A 21,827-nucleotide genomic window follows, 5' to 3' on the forward strand; every position below is an offset into this window, starting at 1 on the left:
TCTTCTCTTCTGCAGACTAAATATCCCTAATTCCTTCAACATATCTCCTAAGACATGGACTCAAGACAAAGAAAGAGAAACATACATTAGGAAAGGTATCAAGGGATATAGTGTGAGGAAGGGAGCAAAAAAGGGAGAAGCCAAATTTCAAATAATGTGAGAAGACAGAAAGAGTGCAAGTAAAAAGAAGAGATTAAAGTTGTAACAGTTTGTTCATAATAAAGAAGTTTATAAAAGGTCAGAGACTAGAAAACTACTGCAGATTTCTGAGTTTATGATATCAATGTGTCATCAGAAGGGGATAGAAAATAGAAAATATTATCTAAGCCTTCAAGTAAAATAATGAAGTTTAGCATACCTAGAATTTCATGTATAGTTCTTATCACTGCAATACAGGAAAGATAATAGATTTTGAGAAGGTGCAGAGAATGACAACTAAAATGTACATAAGGGATTTAATTCAATAAACATTTATCAAACATTTATTACTATGTTCAAGGCACTGTAGATTAAAAAAAAAAATCAAACAGTTCCTGCCCTCAAAGAGCTTACATTTTACTGAGGAACTGAAGAAAGAAAAGCATCAACTATTGTAATGGAATTGAAACTCTTGAGTCAATCAATGCATTGAGGTCAGGACAGCTGAGCACTTGAGGCTAACTACCGATTTGACAATACTCTATGGGCATATGCTTGGAAAATGGCCCTTCCTACTATCCTGTGCTGGCTCAATGATTGGTGTATACAAAGGATTGTAGGAGGGACTAGGAGGTGGAGTAAGACTAGCCAGAGTCACTTTGGCAGTAGACGAGGAAGGAGAAGATCGTGGAGATTCTGCTTCTATCTAATTCAATCTTACCTCTAAAGACCAAGAATAAAGACCAAGAACTTTTGCTTATCCTGACTCTGGCTGATTCTAAGGTATCCAGGATGCCAGAGTGGTCATCACATTTGGCACCCCAGTGAGGGGCAAGGACCCTACTTTCACTGAAGAAGTCTCTGGTGACCAGGAAATTGGGTGAGTATTTTAATAGACAAACAGAGAACTTACTTTGTTAAGAGCTAAACTAGTAACCTTTTCTAGCTACAATGGGGCAGATATTGGGAAAAGATTCTCCTCCAATCCCAGCCCCACCCTCCCACCCCCACTCCAAAGGAGATCTGCAGGAAGCCTACTCAGACTGATAAAGAGACAAGGCTTATTTATGACTTGGGAGCAGATTGATAGATTCCTGGATACATTAGAATATATGTCCCTTGGTTATTAAAGGAAGAAGAGATAAGCCTAAATAATTGGAAACTTGTAGGAGATCAATTATGTGAATATTATAATGATAATGGTTCTGAGTCGATTTCCAAAGAAATACTACATATATACAACATAATACAATTGGCCTTAAAAAAACCCTGCAAGTTATAGAAAAAAGAAAAGTTTTCAGAACAACCAGATGAGGAAGTGTGAGGAAAATGAGGAGGACAAAGGAGAGATTGAAAGCGACAGATATCTCCAGAGGGCATGGGGAGTTAAGTGAGGATGAAGGGCATGGTGAAGGGCATGGTGAAGGGCATGGTGATTCTTGCTCTCACAAAGCAGCTTCAACCCCACCTAAATGGGAACTGGTTCTTGACATGCCCCCATCAATTTCACCTTCCGGGATGGAGGGGGGAGGAGTAGTGTGAGGGGCAGTGACACCACCAGCACCTCCCCCCAGAAATCACCCCCTCCTGTGACTAGATTGCAAAAGGCAGTACTTAAAGTCATAGAAGAAGGGCAGGATTTAGCTAATTTGTAACTGGAAATGTATCCTGTGATTCAACAGTTTACCTTTTCAGGTCAAGAAAGTAGAAAATACGCTCCTTTTGATATAGAAATCCTCAAAGACCTGAAAAAGGCTTGCACTCTTTATGGGGCTACATCAGCTTATGTTAAGATGTTATTACAGTCTAGAATATACTGTAACCTATTTAACATGTATAGGACTGCTTGCCACCTGGGGGAGGGGGTGGAGGGAGGAATGGGAAAAATCGGAACAGAAGTGAGTGCAAGGAATAATATTGTAAAAAATTACCCAGGCATGGGTTCTGTCAATAAAAAGTTATTAAAAAAAAAAGATGTTATTAAAGAATTAGGCTTATGAAGTCTTATCCCCTAGGGACTGGAAATCTATAGCAAGGACATGCTTAGAACCTGGATAAAATTTGTGGCTTTTGAATATAGTGAGCTCTGTAGGATATAAGTCCAGCAAAATAGTCATAGTGAAGTTAATTCTCCAATCACCTCCAATCCAGTGACCAACTAACAGGTGTAGGTTCTTATGCAGAAATTTCAGTACAGATTAATTACCCCTTAGCAGCATATGATCAAGTTGCTGCTACTGCTATCAAAGCATGAGCTTCTCTCCCCAATAAAAATGACAAGGGTGAAGCCTTCACAAAAATTGCACAAGGGCCAAATGAACCCTTTGCTGATTTTGTGGGACCCTTGCAGACAACTGTCACACGAACTAATGGTGAAAATGAAGTAACAGACATTATGATAAGACAACTTGATAAAGAAAATGCTAATGAGGAGAAGAATTATACTAGGACTATGCAAGGATGCTCCTTTTGATGAGATCATAAGATGTTGTGCCACAGTGGGCACAAATACCTTTTATAGCCAGGTTATAATGCAGACTTCCCAAGATCCAAACATAGGAAGACAGGGTCCCTTTTGGCAAGGGACTTCCAGAGAGACTCATCAATGCTTTCAATGTGGTAAAGTAGGGCATCTGAAAGCTCAATGTTGGCATAGAGACAGAGTGAGAAAACAGGGTGGAAGAATAAGAGCTAAAACCCCATTTCCAAAATGCAACAGAGGCTTCCATTGGGCCTCAGAATGTAGACTGATTCAGAGAAATGGGATGAAGGGCGCAGCCCCAGGGCACAAGACAAAAAATACTTGGGCATGATGGCAGCCAATGCTACACCCAGAGATTGCCTAGAAGTCCAGTACCCAGACATGATCAATCAGTCAGAAAGCCATCTGATGGGAGAAAGGGATGATCATTGGGGAGAATAGAGTTGTATGCAGCTGGGACAACTGAGATACCCCCTGGAGAAGTGAAATCGTTCTTCCCTTCCCTCCAGGCACAGTAGACTTGACCATTTTACCTCTTAAGAGTACATAAAAAACAGTGTCTATCTATACACTGATGTGGAAAACTGGGGAATGTATAGATAATATCCTAGTCACTAAGATAGGTAGACAATGTGTGACTTATCAACCAGGAGAAGTAGTAGAATCAGGTTTACTGATACAGACTCCTAATAAGCAATCTGGTGATAGTCGCTCAGATTCTGACTCCAAGCAACAAAATCCAGGAATATACATCCAGTAGCTGTGACAGCTAAGTGACCTATGCTTGCTATCTATATAAATGGCATACCATTAAAAGGATTGGTAGACACTGGTGCAGATTGTACAGTCATTAGAGGTGCCAATTGGCCCAATCCATTAAATATAACCAGACTATTACATAATTGGCAATGGATTCTTGAAGAAAAGGTTTCTAAAGTTCTCTTAAAGGGACAACTATCTTTACAGATGCATCCAAACATAATATTTGTGCTGTATGCTCTCATGACTTAACTATAAAGAGAGCAGTCAGTCCACTCAGCAGAATGAATTGTATGCAATCATTCTAGCTCTTATTACCCAAGAGATATAAACATAACATCTGATTCAGCCTATTCAGTAGATGTGGTGCAAAGAATTGTCACAGCCCAAATAAAATTTATAGCCTCTAATATATATCAGCTCTTTAAGGAAATTCAAGAGCAACTGAGAAAGTATCCAGGTAAGATTTATATCTTGCATGTCCACTCTCATAGTGGACTTCCAGGTCCTATTTTTGATGGTAATTCAACGGCAGATAGCTTTCTAACTATGTTGGCCAATACTCCTTTATTTTGGGAAGCTCAAGAATCTCATTTTAAATATCATCAGGCTGCTTGAGCTTTATATTTACAATTTGGAATAACAAGAGAGGAAGCTAGGAGCATAGTAAAAGCCTGTACAGCTTGCCTTCCTTCCTACGCTCCTACACTGCTTCCAGGGAAGGACCCTCGTGGTCTGAGACCCAATGAAATTTGGCAAATGGATGTGACCCATTATAAATCTTTTGGTCATCTGTCTTTTATACATCTTGTGGTAGACACCTTTTCAGGATTCACTTTTGCAATACCAGCAGCAAAAGAGACAGCCCAAGTGGTCACTGAATTCTTTATACAAGCATTTGCAATTATGGGTGTGCCACAAGCAATAAAAACAGATAATGGACCTGCATATACTTCTAAACATTTTGCACACTTTTGTGCACAGTATAAGATTTTACACACCACTGGCATACCCTTTAATCCTCAATGATAGGCAGTAGTAGAAAGGAGAAAGGAGACATGAAGATACTCCTCCAAAGACAAAAGAAAAGGGGAGCCACAGGTAATTCTAGAGAACTTCTAAATCTAGCTCTTTATACTATTAACTTCTTGATTTTTGACAAAGATGCGCTGGTTCCGGCAGACAGGTTTTATAACCCACCGGAAGATCAGTGTCCAGTGCGAGCAGCTCCACTATCTATCGAAAATCACCAGGTGATGTGGAGAGACCCAGAAAGTGGTGAATGGAAGGGACCAGATAGATTAATTGCTTGGGGGAGAGGGTTTGCTTGTATCTCTACAAATGGAGAAGGAATCAGATGGGTGCCAATGAGCTGTATTCACCTTGTCCCTTGGAGAAAGATGGAGCAGACCCTTGAAACGAAAGAGAAGATCCAAGAAACATCGGGTGGTTCCGTCGCTGACTGTTCCCACCACTGAAAGAGCCTGGCAGTTATGGCATTTGACTCATGGACATCAAAAATTGTTGATCTTCAAAACCCTCAGGAATCATTGGATTCTCTGGGACATGCTAAGAGTGTTGTAAGACTTGAAATATATCAGGAATCAATGGAATCCCTGAGACATGATAAGACTGTTGTAGGACTTGAAAACCCTCAGGAATCACTGGATTCTCTGAGACATGGTATGACTGGGGAATTCCAAGGACTTAGAGAAGATTGTAAGTGTCCTTGGTCAAGTTACACCTGTACTATATCTAATAAGGCCTGAATTTTATCACTAGCTAAGGGCCACTGTTCCATCCACACTGGTGTATCAGTTTTCCATTGGACAGGAACAGGTGAAAGTGTTGGCAGGCCTTCAACAGTAACCCTATCTAAAAAACCGAAGTACTCATTTTTAACCCTAATTGTTGTAAAACGTCTCTTCCCCACAGATTGATGGGGATTTTTTCAACTATAAAAAGGGTAAAAACTCCTGTTTCACCTTCAAATATCCATCTCAAAGGCGTAGTACTAAATTTAGCTGCTATTGATCCCCCTATGGCAGACATGTAGGTGTCTGCCTTAATCTTTGGCTAGTGACTGGGCCAGTTGGTACCTCTAATGACTGTACGATCTGCACCTGTGTCTACCAGTCCTTTAATTGCATGCCATTTATGTAGATAGTGAGCATAGGTTGGTCAGCTGTCATAGGTGCTGTCCAGTATATTCCTGGATTTTGTTGGTTGGAATCAGAATCTGGGCAACTATCACCAGATTGCTTATTAGGAGTCTGTATCCATAAACCTGATATGCTACTACTTCTCCTGGGTGATAAGTCACACATTGTCTACCTGTATTAGTGACTGGGATATTATCTACACATTCCCCAGTTTCCCACATCAGTGTATAGATAGACACTATTTTGTATGTACTCTCAGGAGGTAAAATGGTCATGCCTACTGTGCCTGGAGGCAAGGGACCCATAGACTGGAGAGGAACAGATTTCACTTCTCCAGGGGACATCTCAGTTGTCCCAGCTGCTTACAACTCTATTTGTTGTGAAAAAAGAAATCTGGAAAATGGAGAATGTTGACTGATTTAAGAAAAATAAATGAACAGATGGAAACTATGGGAACTTTTCAGCCTGGACTTCCATCTCCTACTCAATTGACTAGAGAATGGCCTCTTTGGGTAATAGACATTAAGGATTGTTTCCATTCTATCCCTCTGGAAAAGGAGGATAGGAAAAGATTTGCCTTTTCAGTGCCCAGCGTTAACTTAGCTGAGCCTTATAAAATATATGAATGGACAGTTTTGCCACAGGGAATGAAAAACAGCCCTACTATATGTCAAATGTATGTTGCTGCTGCTCTTACTCCAGTAAGAAAAGCATTTCCAAAAGTAATGTTATTACATTGTATGGATGATATATTGGGATGTGCACCTGAGGAAGAAATGTTAGAAGCATGTCTACAAAAGACCATAGAAACACTAAGGAATTATAAATTGTACATAGCTCCAGAAAAAAATTCAAAGACATGCTCCTTTTCAATATTTAGGATATGAAGTATACCCTAAGGTGCTTATAGTACAAAAACTGTCCTTTAGAACAGAGAAGCTAAACACCTTAAATGATTTTCAGAAATTGATAGGAGATATCCAATGGATGAGACCAGTGTTAGGCTTGACTACCTATCAATTGCAACCGTTATATGATATTTAAGGGGAGACAGTGCTTTAAACTCACCATGCCAGACTCCTAATAAGCAATTTGGTGATAGTTGCCCATGACTCCAAGCAACAAAATTCAGGAATATACTGGATAGCAGCTGTGACAGCTGACTGACCTATGCTCACTACCTATATAAATGGCATACCATTAGAAGGACTGGTAGATACTGGTGCAGATTGTACAGTCATTAGAGGTGCCAACTGACCCAGTCCATTAAAGATAACCAGACTATTACATAATTGGCGATGGATTCTTGAAGAAAATGTTTCTAAAGTTCCTCTTAAAGGACCAACTATCTTTACAGATGCATCCAAACATAATATTTGTGTTGTATACTCTCGTGACTTAACTATAAAGAGAGTAGTCAGAACTCCTTTTCAGTCCACTCAGCAGAATTAATTGTATACAATCATTCTAGCTCTTACTTATTATCCAGGAGATATAAATATAATATCTGATTCAGCCTATTCAGTAGATGTGGTACAAAGAATTGCCACAGCCCAAATAAAATTTGTAGCCTCTAATATATATCAGCTCTTTAAGGAACTTTAAGAGCAAATGAGAAAGCATCCAGGTAAGATTTATATCTTGCATGTCCACTCTCATAGTGGACTTCCAGGTCCTATTTTTGATGGTAATTCAAAAGCAAATAGCCTTCTAACTATGTTGGCCAATACTCCTTTATTTTGGGAAGCCCAAGAATCTCATTTTAAATATCATCAGACTGCTCGAGCTTTACGTTTACAATTTGGAATAACAAGAGAGGAAGCTAGGAGCATAGTAAAAGCCTGTACAGCTTGCCTTCCTTTCCACGCTCCTACACTGCCTCCAGGGAAGAACCCTCATGGTTTGAGACCTAATGAAATTTGGCAAATGGATGTGACCCATTATAAATCTTTTGGTCGTCTTTTATCCATGTTGTGGTAGACACTTTTTCAGGATTCACTTTTGCAATACCAGCAGCAAAAGAGATAGCCCAAGTGGTCACTGAATTCTTTATACAAGCATTTGCAATTATGGGTGTGCCACAAGCAATAAAAACAGAAAGTGGCCTGCATATACTTCTAAACATTTTGCACACTTTTGTGCACAGTGTAAGATTTTACACACCACTGGCCATACCTTTTAATCCTCAAGGACAGGCAATAGTAGAGAGGAGAAAGAGAGACATTAAGATGCTCCTCCAAAGACAAAAGAAAAGGGGAGCCACAGGTAATTCTAGAGAACTTCTAAATCTAGCTCTTTATACTATTAACTTCTTGATTTTTGACAAAGATGCGCTGGTTCCGGCAGACAGGTTTTATAACCCACCGGAAGATCAGTGTCCAATGCGAGCAGCTCCACTATCTATCGAAAATCACCAGGTGATGTGGAGAGACCCAGAAAGTGTTGAATGGAAGGGACCAGATAGATTAACTTCTTGGGGGAAGAGGGTTTGCTTGTATCTCCACAGGTGGAGAAGGAATCAGATGGGTACCAATGAGCCGTATTCACTTTGTCCATTGAAGAGAGACAAAGGCATAGGAATAAATGGACTTTTCCTTAAAAGTCAGGAGCATATATTTAAAACCACCAGTAAGCATCATATGCAATGGGGAAAAACTGGAACCTTTCCCAGTAAGATCTGGAGTGAAGCAAGGTTGCCCATTATCACCATTATTATTTAATATCGTATTAGAAACACTAGCCTCGGCAATAAGAGTCGAGAAAGATATTAAAGGAATTAGATTAGGCAATGAGGAAACCAAACTATCACTCTTTGCAGATGATATGATGGTATACCTAGAGAACCCCAGAGATTCTTCTAAAAAGCTATTAGAAATAATTCATAATTTTAGCGAAGTAGCTGGCTACAAAATAAATCCCCATAAATCCTCAGCATTTTTATACATCACCAACAAAACCCAACAGCAAGAGATAGAAAGAGAAATTCCATTCAGAATAACTGTTGATACCATAAAATATTTGGGAATCTATCTACCAAAGGAAAGTCAGGAATTATATGAGCAAAATTATAAAAAAAGTCTCCACACAAATAAAGTCAGACTTAAATAATTGGAAAAATATTAAGTGCTCTTGGATCAGCCAAGCGAACATAATAAAGATGACAATACTCCCTAAACTAATCTATTTATTTAGTGCTATACCAATCAGACTTCCAAGAAAATATTTTAATGATCTAGAAAAAATAACAACAAAATTCATATGGAACAATAAAAAATCGAGAATCTCAAGGGAATTAATGAAAAAAAAAATCAAATGAAGGTGGTCTAGCTGTACCTGATCTAAAATTATATTATAAAGCAGCAGTCACCAAAACCATTTGGTATTGGCTAAGAAATAGATTAGTGGATCAGTGGAAAAGGTTAGGTTCACAAGACAGAATAGTCAACTATAGCAATCTAGTGTTTGACAAACCCAAAGACCCTAACTTCTGGGATAAGAATTCATTATTTGATTAAAAACTGCTGGGATAATTGAAAATTAGTATGGCAGAAATTAGGCATGGACCCACACTTAACACCATATACCAAGATAAGATCTAAATGGGTCCATGACCTAGGCATAAAGAACGAGATTATAAATAAATTAGAGGAACATAGGATAGTTTATCTCTCAGACTTGTGGAGGAGAAAGAAATTTGTGACTAAAGATGAACTAGAGACCATTACTGATCACAAAATAGAAAATTTTGATTACATCAAATTAAAAAGCCTTTGTACAAATAAAACTAATGCAAACAAGATTAGAAGGGAAGCAACAAACTGGGAAAACATCTTCACAGTTAAAGGTTCTGATAAAGGCCTCATTTCCAAAATATATAGAGAACTGACTCAAATTTATAAGAAATCAAGCCATTCTCCAATTGATAAATGGTCAAAGGATATGAACAGACAATTTTCAGAGGATGAAATTGAAACTATTACCACTCATATGAAAGAGTGTTCCAAATCATTATTGATCAGAGAAATGCAAATTAAGACAACTCTAAGATACCACTACACACCTATCAGATTGGCTAAGGTGACAGGAAAAAATAATGATGAATGTTGGAGGGGATGCGGGAAAACTGGGACACTGATGCATTGTTGGTGGAGTTGTGAATGAATCCAACCATTCTGGAGAGCAATCTGGAATTATGCCCCAAAAGTTATCAAATTGTGCATACCCTTTGATCCAGTAGTGTTTCTATTGGGCTTATATCCCAAAGAAATACTAAAGAAGGGAAAGGGACCTGTATGTGCCAAAATGTTTGTAGCAGCCCTGTTTGTAGTGGCTAGAAACTGAAAATTGAATGGATGCCCATCAATTGGAGAATGGCTGGGTAAATTGTGGTATATGAATGTTATGGAATATTATTGTTCTGTAAGAAATGACCAGCAGGATGAATACAGAGAGGACTGGCGAGACTTACATGAACTGATGCTAAGTGAAATGAGCAGAACCAGGAGATCATTATATATTTCGACAATGATATTGTATAAGGACATATTTTGATGGAAGTGGATTTCTTTGACAAAGAGACCTAACTGAGTTTCAATTGATAAATGATGGACAGAAGCAGCTACACCCAAAGAAATAACACTGGGAAACGAATGTGAACTATCTGCATTTTTGTTTTTCTTCCCGGGTTATTTTTACCTTCTGAATCCAATTCTCCCTGTGCAACAAGAGAACTGTTCGGTTCTGCAAACATATATTGTATCTAGGATATACTGCAACATATTTAACATATATAAAACTACTTGCCATCTAGGGGAGAGGGTGGAGGGAGGGAGGGGAAAAATCGGAACAGAAACGAATGCAAGGGATAATGTTGTAAAAAAAATTACCCTGGCATGGATTCTGTCAATATAAAGTAATTATTAAATAAAAATTTTTAAAAAAAAGAAGAGAGACAGAGCAGACCCTTGAAACGAAGGAAACCACCCAAGAAACATTGGGTGGTTCAGTTGCTGACTGTGCCCATCACTGAATGAGCATGGCAGTTATGGCATTTGACTCATGGACATCAAAAATTGTTGGACTTCAAAACTCTCAGGAATCATTGGATTTTCTGAGACATGATAAGACTGTTGCAGGACTTGAAAACCCTCAGGAATCATTGGATTTTCTGAGAAATGATAAGACTGTTGCAGGACTGCAAAACCCTCAGGAATCACTGGATTCTCTGAGACATAATAAGATTGTTGCAGGACTTCAAAACCCTCAGGAATCATTGGATTCTCTGAGACATGATAAGACTGTTGTAGGACTTTAAAATCCTCAGGAATCATTGGATTTTCTGAGAAATGATAAAACTGTTGCAGAACTTCAAAATCTGCTGGAATCAATGGATTCCCTAACACAAAAAAAGACTGTTAGAGAACTTCAAAAACTTGTGGGGATCATTGGATTCCCTAACACATGAAGAAATGGACAACAGATTGGTTTTAGACTATCTCTTGGCTACTGAAGAAGGTGTATATGTGACTGTTGTTTACATACCCTCCTTCTAGGACTTCTGGAAATCTTTTTACTATGTTGATCCATATTGTTTGTTAATCACTACTTGCATGTACAATTCATGTTTGTTGCACCACATTGAGCCTGCACTGGTTGTGGGGAGAGTCATCACTAATAGCCTATGTGATATTGCTATGAGTTTGTGTAATACCTCCCATGCTGATGGGTTTATGCATACCTGTTTCTAATAAGATCCTTCAGCTCAGAAACCCGCTAGCAATTCCCATTCCCCTTTGATGCTTTTCATCTCCCTTCCTGAGATGTCAAGGAGAGTGATCACCTCCTTTTTGGTGTTTTTACCTCCTATTCTGAGAAATCAGGAAGGGTATGATCACCTCCTTTTTGGGTTCTCACCTCCCTGAGAAGTTAGGAATGGCGTGACCACCTGTGTTCCAAAACAAAAGAAAGCGAGAGATGTAATGGCCTTGAAACTCTTGAGTCAATGCACTGAGGTCAGGACAGCTGAGCACTTGAGGCTAACTACCGATTGGACAATACTCTATGGGTATATGCTTGGAAAATGGCCCTTTCCACTATCCTGTGCTGGCTTGATGATTGGTATATACAAAGGATTGTAGGAGGGATTAGGGGGTGGAGTAAGACTAGCTAGAGTCACTTTGGGGGTAGATGAGATAGAAGGAAGTCGAGCATATTTTGCTTCCATCTAATTCAATCCTACCTCTAAAAACCAAGAATAAAAACCAAGGACTTTTGCTTATCCTGATTCTGGCTGATTCTAAGGTATCCAGGGTGCTAACGTGATCATCACAAACTATATAAATATAGAATTTCCTGTTGAAATTCTTTGATCTATTTCTAAGGTTTCTCATTTCTAATACTGATAAAAATGCTTTTATCTATAATCCTTTTCTTCACAATTATCTGAGAGTTTGATGTCTTAAATTTCTTCTCTTTACTATGTTCTCAAGTTCCATAATTTTTCCTCTACATTTCTTCCAAAAACTTCTCCAGTTGGGTAATTTTCTGATCTGCTTTTTTTACTTCCACTTTTTTTCTGCTAGTGTAGGCTACAATAAAAAATTTTAAAAAATTTTAAAACCTGCTTTTTATTGAATCTAGCATATTGTGTATATTCTCCAAAGGTGTTTCCAAATTTTTTAGTTTCAACATTTTGCCCCGAGATTCTTTTCACTTCACTCTTTATTTCCAGAACTTTTTCTTTTCTTTTTTTTTGTAACTTTTTTTTCCCATTTAATTCCTTCACTATCTCCATCAGCTCCATTGAGAATGTAAAAATGCCCAGACCTCATCAAAATGGCCATGCAAGAAGAGTGACATGGATGTTCATACCACTGGGATGGGCTAAAAGTTACCAAGTATAATCTTTTTGCTGAAACATAAGACCACCAGACTGAACAATCTGCCATGAAACTGTATCCTGAAATCCTCTAGACCTTGCTATCTGACTTTCTGCTACACTTCCAAAATCCCTGGGCCTTGTTATTTAATCTGCAACTTTAGTCTTTTCTACTGTTTCTCCTAATTAGAGTATAAGATCCTTGAGAGCAGGAACTGTCTCATTTTTTTTCTATTTATATCTCTATCATTTAGCATGACATTTGGCAAGTAGTTACTTATCAGTAAATGTTTCATTTATTTTATTATATCTGGAGAAGATTCTAGCTTTCTGATACAACTGAATTTCTATATATTTTCCTGCATATTTTATTATATATTATATAAGTATGCTATATATATCTATATATTTTTCTTGTATTTTTTCTTTCTTTCTTTTAACCCATTTGACCCCATTATTTTGGGGTTCTTCTTAAGTTTGGCTATTGCATAACTGACTTTAAAATTTTTCTTTTGAGCCTATAAAGTAGTTTTTTTCCTTAGAATTTATAATGCTATTCAAGAATGAGGACTTTGAAGCTGGCTCTCTCATAACTTCTTATGGCGCCATCTTCACAGAAGAGCTATAACATGGAAGAGGGATTAGACTTCTGCTTGTCTCAGAAGGCAGAATAAAGTAAAAGTTACAAAAAAGGCAAATTTAAGATAAATATGAGGGGAAAGTTCTTAACAAATTTTTCCAAAAGTCAAATGGGCTACTACAGGATGTAGCAGATTCTTAGTCACCGGATATCTCAAGCAATGCCTGTACAACCATTTCTCAGGGATGTCTTATTCAAGATTGGGTCACCCAAAATATATTCTGTGGCCCCTTTACAACTCTAAGATTCTATGATTCTGAAGCCCTTTTATGACTGAGACCATAGATACTAAGAGGAAGCAGGATCAATAGTTATAAAATCATGTGCCACCTAAATAAAACTATTCATCAAACTCACAAATTCTAGTATGAAAGATAACCTTTTTGAAATTTGAGATGAATGTTAAAACAATATCATCGTTATTTTAAAAATTATTATAACTCAAATTTATATAGTGCTTTAGTTTTTAGAACATTATATATATATATATATTTCCCCATCTATGCTACTTTACATAAAATTACAGAATTCATTAGATTAAGCTATGGGATAAAAAGCAATATGACACATTTTAAAATGGATTGGATAAAAAGGAATCATTTAGGCTATCATTCATATAAGAATATCGAGCACATAACTATCACACTAATTCTTCAGAATACTGCTCAATGCTCAAAGCAACACAACATTAGTTTAATTGGATTATGGCTCTGACCCAATAGGGTAATTCCTAGAACTCCCATAAAATAGGACAAAAGATGACTCAGTAATTTATTTGAGAGGCACAGAGTGAGCTTTTTTTTTACTGAGTAGACACTCATTTTGGAAGACAGTTGGAAGTGTTAGAAAAAAGGAAAAGAGACTCAGGAAAAGTGGAATATGGATAATTAGGAGGTATGGGAATAGAGAGAGTCATTTTAAGGATTCATGTTGCCGATGGAGGATGAAGTAACTTGGAGGAGATAAATCAAAATGAAAGATCAGGTCGGGGGTCATTTGTCAGGGTTCTTCAGCCACTAAATTAATATGCCGGAGAAAATGGACGGACTCGGTTGTCAAAGATGCAGTTGTAAACGACATTGTTATGCAGTTAGAATTGCCGCTCCCTTTTATGTGTTCTCTGTCCAAAGTCCTAAGCATCTTACATTAAAGTCTAACCCGCAAGATTTTCCCCAAGAACACAAACACCACAAGGGACAACAAATATAATAGACAATTTTTTTTATAAGCCTGTTTTATCAGGAGGTCTCACTTAACTTCTATCAACACTGTCAGCTGTAAAGCCACAGCGTACGGGCCATTTGCTCAGAGGTGTGGACACTTAAAAAAAAAAAAAAAAAAAAAAAAAAAGCTGCTTACAGCTCGGCAGCTCTGATTTCCCCATTTAATGAGGCTGTTACTATTACAGATTTTCCTAGGAAGCTTCCTCTGATTTCTATTACCCACATCCTTTCATCTCCCATAGCACTTACAGTTTGTACCGATTTAATACTTAATAAAATTACATCATGCGTCTCTCTAAATAGCTAATCAGGGGCAAAAGCATCAAGGGTAATATCTCCACCTAGAGAAGTGCTGGTAGGCACTCGATTTCTTGATGAGCGACTCTGGTAAGGCAGCCAAAGGTCAGTGGAGTGACTGGTCAGAGGAGTGACTGGTCAGAGGTCTTAGGGAAGGCTCAGTTCAGAAACAGAAATGAAGGGAAGAAATATCAGAACTGATGAGAGGAGCTTTACCAATCTACGGGGCGCAGTTTTCGGGGCCATCACGGTCGTAACAAGTCGCTCCTGGAAGCTTAAGATTCCGACTTAAACCCCACTTTACTGCGGGCAGGAAGTGTACAACCGTTACCCGGGCGATGCACCGGAAGCCTTGCGACCCCCTCCTACTCTCTTCGAAGCATGCCCGTCACGTGACCGTTCATGTTTGGGGGGGTGGGTTTCGTTGCTGCAGTTGCGTTTTTTTTCCTTCTCTTTTTCTTCTTTTTCCCATTTGTTTTTCGCTGGTGTAGGAAAAGAAAGCTCCATGGTGGACTGGATTCTGACGCCGTTACCTTGGCAACGGACCCGAAGCCCGGGCGCAGGCGCATCTCGTTGCACCGAAGCGGTCATCCACGGGCATCCTCCTCCTCCCCCCTCCCATCTTGAGGAGAGAGGTGGAAATCATCTGGGGGCGGGGAGCCTGAAGCCCCGCCTCCTTTATGAATAATATCGAGTTGAGGCGGCCCCCTCTTAGGCTCCTGAATCAGCGGAGGCGGGAAAGAGGCGGTGGGGTGCTGCCTCCTTCATGAATTATGCGGCCCGGTGGGGCGGGCGGTGTCCCGGACCCGGAAGTGGAGTTGCCGAGTCACCGCAGTGGTTGAGCTGGCTGACAGGAGGCGAGCTGGGGCGGGGAGCGGGCGCGGCGGAGGCAGCCAGCAGGAGCGGGCGCGGGGGATGAGGCTGCGGCCGGGCACGACGGCTCCTCTCGCTGCCCTGTGAGGAGGCCTCGAGGCCCTCCCTCTCTGCTCACGCTTGCGGCGGGCCGGCCTCGCCTTCTTCCTCCCCTCCTCCATCTCTCCATCCCATCTTTCCTCCCGCACTCCTTCGCCCGGCCACCCGGCCGCGCCTTTCCTCTCTTGCTCGCCTGCACCGGGGGAGCTGCGCCGCCGCCCACGCTCCGGTACCCCTCCCTCCCCATCCCTCCGGCACCATGATGGAGGAGATCGACCGGTTCCAGGTGCCCACGGCGCACTCGGAGATGCAGCCGCTGGTGAGGGAGGGCGGGCAGCATCCAAGCGGAGGCTGCTTGGGTGGGAGACTCGCGGGGGTTGCGGGGGCAAGGTGTGCCAGGCTACCCCCACCGTCCGGCGACGGAGGTGTTGGGGGCTAAGCCGGACAGAGGGAGCAGAGGCGAGGCATGCACCAGACTGATGAGAGGGAGCATCTCCGGAGATGCTCGGGGGAGGAGACAGGTTAGGGACTGCGTGGGGATCGGGAAAAGGGGAAGGGAGTTCAGAGCTCCGCGTGGAGGAGTAGGTAGCTGCTGGAAGGAGGAAGAAGCGGATCAAGGCTGGGGAAACGATGAGGCCCTTTGTAGGGGGTGGGGGTGGAAGAACTGAAGCAGGAGGTAGGAGATGGCTTCGACCGGGGAAGACACGAGGAGACACGAAGAACTGAAGGGATGGGAGAAGCCAAAAAAGAACGATCCCCGCAGCGGGAAGCAGTGCGGGCAACTAGGAATGGGGAGTTAGAGAGATGGGGGCTGGGGGGGGAGAGGATTAGGGGGGAGGGGAGTCTGAACCAGACTGAGCATCGGGAGGGGAGTGGGAGGTAGCAGGAGGTGGGATGGGAAGGAAGCTTGGCTGGGTGGCGAACACCAATTCCAGGGGTGGGTATTGCTGGGAAGGGGAGACGTGGGGGAGGTGGGAATGAGGAAAGTAAGTGTCCCTAGAATGAAACTGAAGATATCAGCCTCCCCCAAAACCCATTCTAGTAACTGAAGGTAGGAGATAGAGGTAGGAGATAGGGGACGACAGGGGCACGAGCCCAGGAGGCAAATGAAGGGATTGCTGATGAAGATGGAATGGAGATGTACGAGGAGAAGTGCAGCAAACTGTGAAGGCTGAGACCTGGGGACCCGAGAATGGGATCACAAGGCTGTGGTATCCAGTGTATTGGAAGGCTTGGGCTCTTAGATGATGATGAAGCTGCAAAATTGACTTAAGTTTTATGTCCTGGCCAGAACTGATTAAAGCCAAGGACCTCATATTCCCTGGAAAGTCGGTCTGGGAAAGGTGGTAGTACAGAAACCTTTACTGTTACTACAAAAACCCCAGGCATTTATCAGCACTCCACAAATCATCCTGCAAACAGTCTACCAATTTAAGCCCCTGTGTCGGTGAGAGAATGATGTAATCACTCCCATCGCCCTTGTGTTGGGAATGGGAAAGTAGAAAGGAATACACATACAGGGTATCTGAACCTGGGAATATTTGGGGTGGGGTGGGAGAATGGAAGAGGTTGTCTTCTATACTGGACCATATTAAGTAACAGACTTGCTACATATACAACTCTTTCTGGAATGGGGTCCAAAGTGGGATCTAAAAGTGTTACAAGAGGTGGAAGAGAATGAAATAAGGGTTCAGATTTGGTTCTAACTTGGGAGCCTTTTGTCAGAGTTGGTTGGTTTCTCCTTTGGAGGAGTATGTGGGTAAGGTGGGAGACATCAGGAATCTTGCCCTCAGAAATGTGATTAGAAACTGAAGAGTGTCCTAGAGATTCATGTAGAGGGATTTGTGTGTTCTCTAATTGTAAATATATATGGAAGAGGTTTAGTTTGATTCTACTCTGAAGGTGATCTCTGAAAACCCTTAATCTGCAAATTCTGTTTCTTCCTCCCATTACATATATTGCCCAGAAGCTACAAGGCATACTTCCTCTTCTCCAAGCTTGGGAACTTAAGTATCAAACTTAGTTGGTTTTAGAGCAAATAATCTATAGATTACAGCTTCTTAAACAATTCCACCAGACCAGTGTCTGAAAACCTTTAGAAGTTGGTGGAAAATGGGTCACTTTAATGACTCTGATTGTCTCCATCTGATTATAATATTTTAGAAGAGGAATTAAAGGGAGAAAGCACTGAGTTTGAAAGAGGTAACACTGAAAGAGGTAACAGAGAAGAGAGAGAAAGGAGTTGGATGATTTCTCTTGTTTAGATGGGAAGGAAACTTGAGTTTCCTTGACATGAGGAATAATGTGAATATATTAATTCTTTGGCTCTCTTTTTTAAGCCTTTCATAGCTACCTGGAATTATAAGTCAATATATTTGGATGGCTCCTGAGCTCTTGGTTTGGTATTTTGTGTTGATGATTGTTTATGCTTTGGATAGTAGTGGGATAGTTGGTGGGTCCTTAGCTGTTTATGAGTTATATAGTAATGGGTTGTAGACTGTCTATATTTACTACTTGCAGACACTGAGCATTTTAATGGAAATGTCTTGGCTCTCCTGTGCTTCCTTGAGTCCCTTTAGTCTGCTATAGGTATAATCTGCAAGGAAATGCTTTGCTGTGATTCAATGATGGTTTTAGATTAGAGCCTTTTAATGGAATCACAACTCTAGAATTCATACATAAATAGCACAGTTATAATTTCTCATAACAGGAAACATAGCAATTAGTCTGTTGTTCTCTCTGACTTGATCCCCAGCCACCAATTTAAAGAGAGCTAAGCACCTACACTCTCTCCCTCCAACCTTCACAGAAACTTGTGCATTGGGAATCAAGAGAGTATAGTTCAGTCTTTCTCTAAGAAAGGAGCTCATTGTTTCCTGGAAACCCAAGCCAATCATATACCTTCATCTTCAGACATTAAACTCAGAACATAAGGAAATAGAAATTGGATCCTGAAAAAAGTTCAAAGAAGTGAAATGAAGGCTAAAGGAGTATTAGACAGGAATGAAAATGGCTACTAGGTAGAACAGAGAGGTCCACTGATCTATCCCTTCCTATCTCTGAACTTTTGGTACCCTAGCTATGAACTGAAAATCATTCAAATCCTTCACACCAAACCTCTAACACCTACAATTGTTTTGGGAATTTGAGAGTCCTCCTCTCCCCTAAACGGCTTAGAACTTGCAGAGAACAGAGTAAGTTATCACTATTTGACGTTCTAAGGATGTGGTAGTCTAGGATTTGGTAGGGAGCAGTGTACATTGTTGTTGGCCTCTCTATGTTACCAGTCAGGTTCTCAACTCAGGATCTTTGGATTACCCTTATCATTTCACTTCTATAGCAGCAGCTAATCAAATTACTTAAATACTCATAACTTCCCTGAGGTGGTAGTGTAAAAATAGTATTCCTTAGTTAGAAGTCTGATAAGCTTGTGAGTTGGAGGGAGAAGGGGAACAGGGGAGAAAACAATTTCAATTTTTTGCATAAAGAAGAATTTTAAGCTTTAAAAGAGGGGAACACTGTAGCTAGAAAAGAAAATGTTTCCAAAGTGCTAATTTAAGCATTGATAGTAGGAAGAGATCATGGCCCTGCTACGGTTATGTGTGAAATTAGGCTAGTTATAGGTTTAGGAATGGAGTTTGCTTATTTTCTGTTGCTTATCAATTTTTCCCAAGTCTGACTATACTGGTTTTCTCTTACCCTAACCAGGCTGAGGCTCCTTCCCTGGGACCTATAAAATTAGGCTCCTTTCATCTCCCTTTATCTTTTGAAAATGAAATGAAATGAAATTAATTCCCTGAACTCTACTAATATCTGCCTTCTGTATAATCATAAGTGTATTCCAAGACTGAGAATTCTCCTGAGAATATTTAGGGGGTAAGGGAATTTTGTGTATATAACAATGTTATTCTCTGAGCCTAAGGTCATGTTACTGCCACTGCTACTATGATTTAAGAAAGTAATTCCAGCTGCCAGATCCGTCAATTACATTGGATTCAAGCTGTTGTCTTTACTGAACAGCCAAGACAGGTAGATTGTTACCTGTTTCAAGAACTGTCTACTCTGCTTAGGTGGTACAGCATAACTTTTTTAATTGCATCTGAGAAAGGAGAGGAAAAGATTTGTTTTAAAAAGAAAAATAGAGTTTTTAAGTATGTCATTCATGTCATGCTTCCTGATGTTTTCAACAGGAACATAAAAAATTTATAGGATCTCTAGGTGCCTAAGTCAATTGCTAGTTTGTGTTCCCATGGAAAGCCAAAGTAAATTTCTTTTAGAATCAAGAATAACCTTTTTGAAGATAGCAGAGGAATGGATTCTAATTGTTAAGATGATAGTTTTAGAATTAGCCTTAGGAAGAAGTTATGACACTCTTATTGCCCATGAAAGCAATTCCCAAGAGAATCTGTAGCCTCTTTTGCAGCCATTAACATGGATTTAGAAGTTAGGAATTTTAAAAAATGATGTGTTTTTTTTGACATTTTGATTCCTTCATGTATGTGAGTTGGGGTAAAAAATTAGTGATCCTTGCTGATTCCTGGTGAGTCAGAGATGTATGTATCTTATAGGTAGTTTGTGCCCAGTCACTTAAGTAGCAGAGGGAATGTAACAGTGACAACAAATTCATATACCAGTGAAAATCAGCCCACATGTCAACTTTGGCACATATGTCTTATATTGCCAATACTTAATCAGATATATCTCTGGTTGATCTGGATTAGTTACAGAGCAGTGACTAGACCTTTTAACGATCCCATCAAGGCGCAAAATTACAAGTTTTAGTGGTTTAATTATTTTGGATGTGATTTCCTACTTCTCATGACTGTGCTTTATTCATGATATTTGTTAAATTGGCTGGGCTGGGTATCCTGTGCCCACTCAGATTCAAGAGTGGGTTTGCCTGCGGTCATTTATCCCCTCAAGGATTTTTGGTAACTATTTTTCCCCTGGAGTTTCTCAGGTACTCTTTAATCATATGGAGGATATTCATTTGGAAGGAGGCAGGTGTTTTCATCTGCTTGAAGCTGCTTTCTCTTCATTAGGGGAGATTTGGGAACCATAGTAATTCATAGTACTGTTCTCTACTGGCACTGAGGCAGAAGGTTGCTAGTGTTTGGGCTCACCCTCAAACAACTTCTTTTCTTCCAGCACCTTTGATAATTTTAAGTGAAATTTGTTCAAGCTACAGAAAGGCAGAAAAGATCCATGATGGTTTTTTCCTGCAGCATTTTGATTAGGGAGGGAAATGCTGTGACGATTGAGATGCTACTCTGTGTTGCAATGTCTACCTTGATCTGCCCCTTTGCCTTTCTCCTGTCAACTAGGCCAGAATCAGCCTTTAATCTGTGAGTGGCTGGAGCTGCACAAAACAGGATAAATACAGGAGAATCAGAAATCAAACAGAAATTTAATTTCAAAATGAGAGAAACACTTGTAAGCAAGAACACTTGTAGAGCCCCACTCTAGTGGAGTGCTTTAGCATGGGGAGATTTCAATACTTTTACCAATAGCTACACAGTGAACTGTAGTCCTGATAATGAGAAGTGACACCAATAGTGCAACAAGTTTGATTCATAACAGGGCTTCATGACAAGAAACAATTCTGGAATTTTGCTGTGACTGAGATCATCCAGAGAGTAAGTGCAAAGGATTGTTGTTATGCCAATTCAGGGCACAGCCTGCTTGCTGAGCTTTAGCTCTGGGAAATGGGTGTCTCCTAATATCTTGACACTCTTATCTCCATTGGCCTCCAAAAGAAAATTGCTGGAGGAAGAGATGTGGAGGAAGGGCGTGGACTCCCAAGTCCCAGGTCACTGCTTCCCATCCGGAAATATTGGACCATTGGAGCTGAAGGAAGGAAATGACTGGACTTGGCCTCTGCTAGGTGTTCTGAGCTAAAGTTCATAATCTCGGTTTTAGCTGTAGGAATGGAAAAGGAACCTCAGAACTGAGGTATTCTACCAGAAACATTGGAGCAGTGATAGAGCCCTGGACCAGAGTGGGGAGATCTGAGTTAAAAATTTAGCTTCACGATCTGGAACTATGCCCCAAAAGTTATCAAACTGTGCATACCCTTTGATCCAGCAGTGTTACTTCTGGGCTTATATCCCAAAGAAATACTAAAGAAGGGAAAGGGACCTGTATGTGCCATAATGTTTGTGGCAGCCCTGTTTGTAGTGGCTAGAAACTGGAAATTGAATGGATGCCCATCAATTGGAGAATGGCTGGGTAAATTGTGGTATATGAATGTTATGGAATATTATTGTTCTGTAAGGAATGACCAGCAGGATGAATACAGAGAGGCTTGGCGAGACTTACATGAACTGGTGCTAAGTGA

At 40.4% G+C, this 21,827-nt stretch overlaps 2 protein-coding genes across 4 annotated transcripts in view; one reads left to right on the forward strand and one right to left on the reverse strand.

Annotated features, from left to right (window-relative positions):
• The window catches only part of DNAI1 (dynein axonemal intermediate chain 1), a 279,043-nt gene extending 263,870 nt beyond the window's left edge, over positions 1 to 15,173 (reverse strand). Inside the window, exon 1 of the mRNA XM_051965884.1 lies at positions 14,795 to 15,173. Coding sequence (XP_051821844.1) covers positions 14,795 to 14,824 — 30 coding nt within the window. The 5' untranslated portion in view covers positions 14,825 to 15,173. The remainder of the gene's footprint in view (positions 1 to 14,794) is intronic.
• A 269-nt stretch (positions 15,174 to 15,442) lies between these two features.
• FAM219A (family with sequence similarity 219 member A) overlaps positions 15,443 to 21,827 on the forward strand; it is a 102,529-nt gene continuing 96,144 nt past the window's right edge. The window contains exon 1 of one of the 3 annotated variants that reach the window (XM_051965986.1): positions 15,443 to 15,809. In XM_051965986.1, coding sequence (XP_051821946.1) covers positions 15,750 to 15,809 — 60 coding nt within the window. In that variant the 5' untranslated portion in view covers positions 15,443 to 15,749. The remainder of the gene's footprint in view (positions 15,810 to 21,827) is intronic. The other 2 variants (XM_051965993.1, XM_051965976.1) reach the window with 2 other exon arrangements.

Source organism: Antechinus flavipes, chromosome 1 (genome assembly GCF_016432865.1).
Source record: "Antechinus flavipes isolate AdamAnt ecotype Samford, QLD, Australia chromosome 1, AdamAnt_v2, whole genome shotgun sequence".
In the NCBI taxonomy this organism is placed as follows: Eukaryota; Metazoa; Chordata; class Mammalia; order Dasyuromorphia; family Dasyuridae; genus Antechinus; species Antechinus flavipes.